At 39.0% G+C, this 8,658-nt stretch overlaps 1 protein-coding gene across 1 annotated transcript; it reads right to left on the bottom strand.

Annotated features, from left to right (window-relative positions):
* Positions 1 to 5,670: 5,670 nt before the first annotated feature.
* On the bottom strand, positions 5,671 to 8,412 carry LOC148028353 (eukaryotic initiation factor 4A-10). The gene is made up of 4 exons (XM_087690170.1): positions 8,187 to 8,412; positions 7,351 to 7,457; positions 6,830 to 7,260; positions 5,671 to 6,727 (listed from the first exon to the last, which is right to left on the bottom strand). Exons 1-4 carry the CDS (start codon positions 8,240 to 8,242, stop codon positions 6,092 to 6,094), a joined length of 1,230 nt encoding a protein of 409 aa, XP_087546296.1. The 5' UTR covers positions 8,243 to 8,412; the 3' UTR covers positions 5,671 to 6,091.
* Between the last annotated feature and the right edge of the window lie 246 nt (positions 8,413 to 8,658).

The raw sequence follows: 8,658 nt of genomic DNA on the forward strand, positions 1-8,658 counted from the left end.
TGGTTCAGGTGATATGTCTTGGTTTGTGCACAGGCAAAATGTGACAGATGCAACCTTATGCATTCCTATGGATTTACTTGAGGACAAAACCAAAGTGCAAGTTTAATGAATGACTGGAAAAAAAAAAAAACTAATAAGCCTTATTACTAAGGTTTTCACACCTACTTTACTCAAACCAATTTAATTTCCAAAGTTGAGTTCATTGTGCAGATCCTCATAAGCATTTCCTTGATCAAAATCCTTATAATTCCCACAAATCTTGTTGTAACTAGGAGTAGACACTGCCATTAAGCAAGATTGCCAATCGGTAAGACCTTCCCGTGTTTCAAAGAGAAGATGTTTGATTTCGGAAGAAAATCCAATGTCAATGTAATATCAAGCCATGAGCCAAAGTCACCTGAAATCCCAAAAATCTATGTATCCCAAGGAACCTTACAAAGAAGACTAGAGCACAAGATAATGAAAAACAAGTCAAAGATGAAGAGCATGAAGAAAAGACCAAGAACATTGAGGACATCACCAAAGGAGGCCAAAGAAGCAAAAGAAAAATGAAGAAGATAAATAAATTTCTAATTCTAACAACAAACAATTTTCCCTTAGTGGATCTTGTTTCCCATAGTGGATTAAAAACCATTACCAAATATGTAAAGTTTGAAGCTTCAACTTGACTAGGATGCCTATGAGCTAGTATCTCGGGCCATATCATCATGTAGGGGGGGGCAAAAGCCAGCAAGTGTAGGAACTCATCATTTGAGGGGGGGTGTTGAGAATAGCAAATGATGCTAGATGTATGTCCTAAAGAGGCTTGCCCATAGACAAATGATGTATGCTCTAGGAAGAGGGTACAAAATCCCATGAGCATAGTGAGATACAGTGGTACTATCCAAAAGCTATAAAAGCATATACTTGTTAATACTCATGTTAAGGAATGGTACTTTCAGTTTGAGTTGTGTTTATGAGTCCAGGCTAATCTATCTTGGAACCTAATTCACTTGAGTTACAATATCTTCTCTCTATCACGTATCGGTTCTATGATTTGCATCCACCATAGCCAACTAGCTCTAGATCCGTGTTTCTTGACAACATCCAGTAGCACATCTATGAACAAAACATATGCAAGGAAAGGATACCAACAATCAAAACCTGGTCAATCTACTAAGGCAAGAACCTACTCTAATCTAACACCCAACTAGCTTTAATATCCATGGAGCTCAAGGCAAATTAAGACTAAGGAAGTTTATTAAGGAAGCCAAACAATCATAATGACTATATAGCAATAAGGTACTATAGTTCAAGCTAATTGGCTCTACAACCTTGAAGAGTTAAGGTATATAGAAGCTTGACAATCACATCATTGTATGGAACTTTGAGCTAGTACATTAATGTAGAGCTTTTTGGGTTGTTTCTCTTCCTCTCTTTGCTTATGGTTGTGTATTCCTTCTTCTTATACACTCTCTCATATACCCTTGATTCCAACACGGGACAAATGTGATAAACAAGGATTACTTAAATTTGGATGCTTAACAAATTAAAGCACAGCTTTGATATCAGTCAATTGTATTGCTAATAATAATATTTTTGAAAGTCTAAACTAGAAGGGAGGCACATGGTCTTTTTGCGATTGAAATTTGCTTGGGAAACAACTAGATCGAATCTTCCTAGCCTAAAAATAAAGCTCATTGTTGAACCTTGTGATGAGGAGATGAGGAATCCTCTAATATACAAATTCATCATTTTTCTAAAATTTGGATTTGTCAAAGCATTTGCAACAAGTGCTTTGTGAAATGCAATTCTCTTAAAGCTCATTTTCCCATGGTAGCACGTAATTGACGTTATAGTTTCACTTGGGGATATTTAACTCTATTGTTTGGTAATGTATGGTAATAGTGCATAAAAGTTTCCTTTTACATCCTGTTACCTTCCCTTCCCAACTTTCACAATTTGCTTTAACACTTTGGTTTTATGAATTTAGCAATTTCGTTGTTGTCATATGCTTTGCATGTGCTAACAAATTATGGAATGTTTTCAAGCCATAGTTTATACCTTTCAAATTTACCATGTGCTAACAAATTATGGAATATTTTCAAGCCATAGTTTATACCTTTCAAATTTACTCTTCAAAATTTTTTAAGTCCAAATTTCGCAGAAATTCTAAGTTGCTTTTCAAGCTATGGACATAATGCTTGTTTCCACTCCAATTTAAAGGCTTAGGAAAATTGACTCTTATCAACATGTAAACTATCTTACTTTGGGACCTAATTTTAAGAATATAATATCAACTATATCTCAAATGTGATTTTTAACATTGCAAACTGCAAGGCTAAAATTGCAATTTTTAACATATTCTACATTTAGCAACATTTGGTGAGTAACTTCCATGAAACGTTAGATTAGACATGAGATTTATGCTAGCTAATCACGTACACAACACCAACATGAAATACTATTTTCCAAACAATTCGTGTCAAAATTCATGCTAATAGAAATATTATCAAAATGCATGGCATTATAGGTCTATTAGGACCATAGTAGCCAGAAATGTCAAAAACGTATTTCGTTTCTTTCAAAAGGGAGTAAAATAAGAAACATGCGTTTTTTTATATAGGGATTTTTAATAGTTTTGACTGGGAAAAGAGCCAAACCTCCATGAAACTCTCTCTTAAACAAAGAATGACTAATTAAGCTTGAGTAATAATAGAGTCAATTGAGAATAATACATTATACGTTACATATCTATGATCCATTATTGACTTGTCACTTATATCAAAGTTAATCTTTGAACAAGCTATACTATAGTTTAAAACTCAAAACATTATGATTCATACATATCATATAAAGAAAATTGAAATTAACATGTAAATAGCCTATGTATAATATGGACTGAGTCAAGTTGCAACATCATGATTGTCATTTCAAAACAAACTAACAAAATGTCAAAATCAAAAATGAATCGTAATATATCATAAATAACTCATAAATGAAACTAAAGTCGTATAATATTCAAATCTCAAGACAAGAATATACTAGATTGACAAAGTCCAATAACTAAACAAAATCACAAAAAAATCACTCATCCAAAATCTTGAGCCCTCATGAGTCATTATGCATCATCATCATCATGTTTAACATTGACCAATAGTTTTTGTCAAAAAAACCATGTTTTGGTTCCAACTCACCAAAAATTTTTAAAAAACAAAAACGCCCACGTTTTTAACTCTCAAAAACGTTTCATACTTCAAGAAATGTTTCGTAAGTTTCAAATTCAAAGAAACATGTTTCTTAGCCGTTATGATTTGGAGGTCCAAAAGATAATGATTTGGTCTCTCTAGGAAGGAATGTCATAATTGTACTTTTATGAAATACAAGAATTCACAGTATGAAAATATATTTACAAACCCTCAAGTAGGTTATCTCAAAGATTAAACTCTCAAAAGACTTTAGACTTCGCCAAGTTTTCTAGCTACAACATTCAAGATATGGGTATTGTCTTTCACTTTCAAAACTACAATCCTTTTTTAGCTTAGGTCATTCCTCACTAAGAGAGATTGAACTAGGATTTCCTACCAAAAACTCACTTCTACTCCTACAAACCCAGTCAATAATCACCTCAGCCAGTCTTTAGCTTCCTTCCATAGCCCTTTGCCTTGGCACATTGTCACTTCTACTCCTGCAAACCCAGTCAATAGTCACCTCAGCCAATCCTTACCCTACTTCCATAGCCCTTTGCCCTCGGCACATTGTCCAGTGGAAAAGGAAAAACCACTACAGCACAACACACACATTTCAACTTGAGACATCCATGGACTTCCTAAGTCTAAATCCTTGTTCATCACTAGCCTCCAACATACAATGCTGAGTCTCTGAGAGGAGGTAGCCTTCCAGACCTGAACCAACCTCTTCCTCCCATGTTCAGACCTCACTTTTCTTCCAAGAGTGCAACATACTTTTGTCATGGTGCATTGGCCTTCATTTAGTAATCCTCTCTTTTATTGTGTCTCCACGGAATTTCAATTAGGAAGCATAGAAAATTGGCTACATTAGAGGCTTGAATTCTTGAGGCAGTGGGCCAGTCCTGCTTCTTGTTGCTTAGCACCCAAAGTAACTAATCCTTCTCTTATGCAAGCGGCACTTCCAAGTCATCTCATCTTCACCCATTGGCTCAGGATTCTGTCCATTCCAAACATCATGCCATCTCGGCAGACCCTTACCAGCCAAACATCCTTGATAGCTTCAGGTCATCCTTCATGAGGGCATATTATGCATCAAGACAAGAAAACAGGACAATAGTTTAGCTCCTGTATTCAACATGGAACAAAGGCCAAGGACAAGGGTGTGAATGAATTTAAAACAACACAATGTAGAACAAATTTGGGAATTGAATCGCTGCAACTTCAGAAACTGTATATAACATTGGAAATGGTCTCACTGTCACATACATTCCTAAATTCAAAGTTCTATGTTTTTCATTACATGGAGAATACAGCAATATCCTGTTTGTTACCAATTCCAGTCCTCACTGTCACACCATCAGACTAATGTTTAACTTCAGCAAAGCTCATGTTTCGGTCTCTCACACCTTTAGATTTAGAGTTCCCATGGCCTGGTGTCAGATAGGAATGTCACTAGACACCCAGTTATATGGCTTGTTTGCAGTGTGTAATCTAAAGGCAGGCTTAACTAACAATGCCTGTTTTTCAGATGTGAAATAAAATAAGATCAATGCCACATAATCAGTCCTTGAAATTCTGTTTAAACCTATTTTCAATCACTAACGACCCAGTTCAACTTTTTGCAACCTAAAGCTATCGACATGCCCACAATTGCAGGGAACAAATAGCAAGATATTGCTGGCATAGCATATTGGAGAGCTGACTCCTTTCTTGCACAGTACATGTTGAACTCCACCAAACACATTAACAAACAAGACTTAGAACCCTTATATCACTCTTATGCGAGAGCCCAAGACCCACCATGTAAAAAACTCGCGACCACTTAATCCCTCTCGCCACTTGTACTCAAAAACTGTCACAGCTTCACAACTTCTCATTCCTTTAAGCTTGCACATATAACAGCTACAAATTTCAGAGGAAGCACCTAGCTGCGCATTTACCAAAGGAAACAATCAAATACATATCATATCCTTCGAACACTTTGTCCAACCCCACAGGTTATCTATTAGCAGTGCAACAATATATAATTAGATGTAGTGTCCAACACAATATGTTCCTCACCAATGGCAAGCCACTTTACAATGCTCTTTCGAAAAATGTAAGCCAGCACGGCTTGTCCGAGGACAAGAATGACAAAGCAGTACTCTCTGGTCCCTACTTAGAAGGTCGCTTGAATTGAGATGATTGACAGTACCACAGCCTATGGATGTCATTTATTCGTCCTTTACTCCAGCAAGCAAAGACATGGCCACACAAGTTTAGACCCTTAACACTTTTAAATAAGAATGTGGTGCATTCTTTAGAAACCTGTACATATTAAGAAGAGAGAGCAGCTTCAAAGACACAAAGGAATCACTGCAAGCGTATTAACAAACTTCGCACACCTCTTTTCCTGCTAGCAGTTTAAGCCCATACAAGCCACCCTTCAGTGCAGTATATCACTTGCAGTTTAAAAAAGACAAATACAACTATGAACTAGACTGAATTTCAACAGAAAAACTTCACCAACTTGAACCTTTTCAGTCCATTGGTTCATTCAACTGCAGCCATACAAATCATCCTTGTGCACCATAATCCCATGCTTAAAATAACATTGCATCTAATATAGCAAATTACAATACAGACACTCCCCCTTTTTCATTCTGAGCTCCTGTTTCGTGAATACAGGACCACAGGAGGAACAAGTTTCATAGTCAAAAATAAGGCTAGATCTCTGGAGCTAGTGAGTACAATTGCCATCAACTCTTCAGACTGTCCAGCTACAAAAAACTTGTTTTAGCACCTACTTATTTCTCTACTTCTAGCTTGAGGTGATACCTCAAGCTCAAACTACAAATATTCAAAAATAAGTCCGTGCAAAAACCCAACATATGTGTATAACACATAAGTCATCTCTCATGTAAAGAGTCCAGCTTGGCAACCTATAAAAGATCTGCCACATTGGAGGGAAGCTCCTCAATGACAACATTGTAGAACCTCTGAATGTCCTGCAGCATCCTTTCATCTTCTTTGGTCACAAAATTGATAGCCACACCCTTCCTACCAAACCTCCCACCTCGTCCAATACGATGAAGATAGTTCTCAGGTTGGGTGGGCAAGTCATAGTTAATCACCAGAGAAACTTGCTGCACATCAATACCACGGGCCAAAAGATCAGTGGTTATAAGGACTCGAGAAGACCCAGACCTGAACTCACGCATGATAATATCACGAGTGTTTTGATCCATATCCCCATGTGTTGCAGATACAGTGTGATCACGAGCACGCATCTTGTCAGTTAGCCAATCCACTTTCCTTCGAGTGTTCACAAAGATAACACTCTGAGTGATTGCTAAGGTTTCATAAAGGTCACACAAGGTATCAAGCTTCCACTCCTCCTTGTTAACATCCACATAGAACTGCTTGATACCTTCCAGTGTTAGCTCATCCCTTTTAACCAGTATGCGCACTGGCTTGTTCATAAATTTCCTAGTAATCTCCAGGGCCTCTGGAGGCATGGTTGCTGAGAATACTCCAACTTGTAGCTTTTGTGGAAGCAACTGAAAGATGTCATAAATCTGGGCAAAAAAAGCAGTTCTTAGAAACAATTACAGACTAAAAAGTAGAATTGACAGCACTGGTCTTTCTAACTTCATCCCACATTTCAAAGCCAGTAGTACCTGATCCTTGAAACCTCGAGACAGCATCTCATCGGCTTCATCCAGAACAAACATTTTGATGTAGTCTGGACGAAGAGAACCACGTCGAAGCATGTCATACACGCGGCCAGGAGTACCAACAACAACATGTACTCCACTCTGAAGAATCCGAATGTCCTCTCTAACACTTGTACCACCAACACACGCATGAACTTTCACCTGCAAGTAGTCCCCCAGAGCTCGCATAACTTTTTCAATCTGCTGTGCAAGTTCTCGGGTAGGTGCCAGAACAAGCGCCTGACACTCAAACAAGCTATAGTCAAGCTGCTGTAGGATCCCAGAGCAAAATGTGGCAGTCTTCCCAGTTCCAGACTGTGCCTGTTGAATAACGTCGAAGCCCTTTGCAAAGGGCACTATTCCTCTCTGTTGTATAGCAGATGGCTTCTCGAAACCTAAAGAGAAATGAGAAGACTGTTCAGAGTTCTTCTTAACAAGGTGTAACTTTTACGAGGTCAAGAAACAGGAGTTTCAATAATCCTTACCATACGCATAGATGCCTCTCAGAAGATTTTCATGTAGTCCCATTTCATCAAAACTCTCACAGACCTCATTCCAAGTTGAGCTTATTTCTTCCCCGTCTGCAGTCAGGCTGTATAGAACCAGTACAGTATGCTGTTAAAATAAGACTACCACTGGCCTGTCCGCTGTTCAGATGAAAAAAATAGCCTGCAACTTGTCCTGCATTACTTAAAAATCAAATCATGAAGAAATAAGCAGTATATCACGTCTTCACTTAGGGCTCCAGAGAATCATGAAGCACCTGACCAATTAAATAAAAGTTCGTGTGTTCAGTATGCTGTCTGCAGCACAAAGTATATTAAAATGTGCTCAGTCACTGCATATCCTTCAAGGTCAGTGCAGACATTGATTTTAATAGGACTTGAAGCATTTAAGAAGTAGCTAAATGACACGAACAGGCCACTTCGAGGCTGTTGGAAGAACCCCCAGGCTTTGAATATGGGATCTGGTGGGTATTGATGCCCTCTCACATGACGCTTGTCTAATACCTTGAGCCCTATCTAGCAGCAGGCGCTGCCACTCGTGACATTAAACGTCAGATATCAGCCACTATGGCTCAGTTCAGATTTTGATATCGCGAATTTTCCCTATCTTGCAGCAGATGCTGCCACTACTGGTATGAAGTTCAGATATTCACCAGCATAGCTCATTCGGGATTTTGATAAAACGGATTCGCGTTATGGACGGCCGTGCCTCCCTCCCTCTCTCTCTCTCTCTCTCTCTCTCTCTCTCTCTCTCTCTCTCTCTCTGAGCTACACACGCACGCAGACAAAAACAAGCTTACAAATGAAGCGCTTACACTTGCTCCATCTTGGCATCGTAAACGCGAGCATCGTATCCTTCCGAACTCGCCATGCTTCTTCAGTTCCGTCGCAGCGCAGGAGGCAAGAAAGCTAGAGAGACGAGGCGGCAAGAGCAGATCCAAGGACCTGCTCGTTTCTCCCTCTGGAGCACAGACAGAGAGAGGACTGGTGTGTTGAAGAGAACGCAGTAATTGCGATACCACACTCTTTAGGGAGAGATGCCAAGTCCCTTTACACAAGGGTGCATATATTGACCTAAGGTTGCTTTACACCAGGAGTTAGTGCGCTAGACTAGCTCTAACCTAGGCTTTCCTCCTTGGGACCAATGTTCGTTGCCGAGGCGTTCTTTCCCTTGAAGTGGCCGATAAGAAGCCCCCACGCATCTACAATGCAAGACGCACCCCCTAACCTTCCTTGATTTCTAAAGCTACCTTGACTCATTGCAGAGAACTAGAAGGCAAAGCCCAA

Source organism: Lygodium microphyllum, chromosome 12 (genome assembly GCF_053477565.2).
Source record: "Lygodium microphyllum isolate KBCC chromosome 12, Lygodium_microphyllum_v1.1.10, whole genome shotgun sequence".
Classification (NCBI taxonomy): domain Eukaryota; kingdom Viridiplantae; phylum Streptophyta; class Polypodiopsida; order Schizaeales; family Lygodiaceae; genus Lygodium; species Lygodium microphyllum.

What these genes read in the sequence shown, in the direction of transcription:
- LOC148028353 (XM_087690170.1), bottom strand. Translation starts at nt 8,242, where the DNA reads ATGGCGAGTTCGGAAGGATACGATGCTCGCGTTTACGATGCCAAGATG. An exon ending in GAGAGGCATCTATGCGTATG is followed by an intron (nt 7,261 to 7,350) that starts GTAAGGATTATT and finishes ATTTCTCTTTAG; the next exon opens with GTTTCGAGAAGCCATCTGCT. An exon ending in CTCGAGGTTTCAAGGATCAG is followed by an intron (nt 6,728 to 6,829) that starts GTACTACTGGCT and finishes TTTTTTGCCCAG; the next exon opens with ATTTATGACATCTTTCAGTT.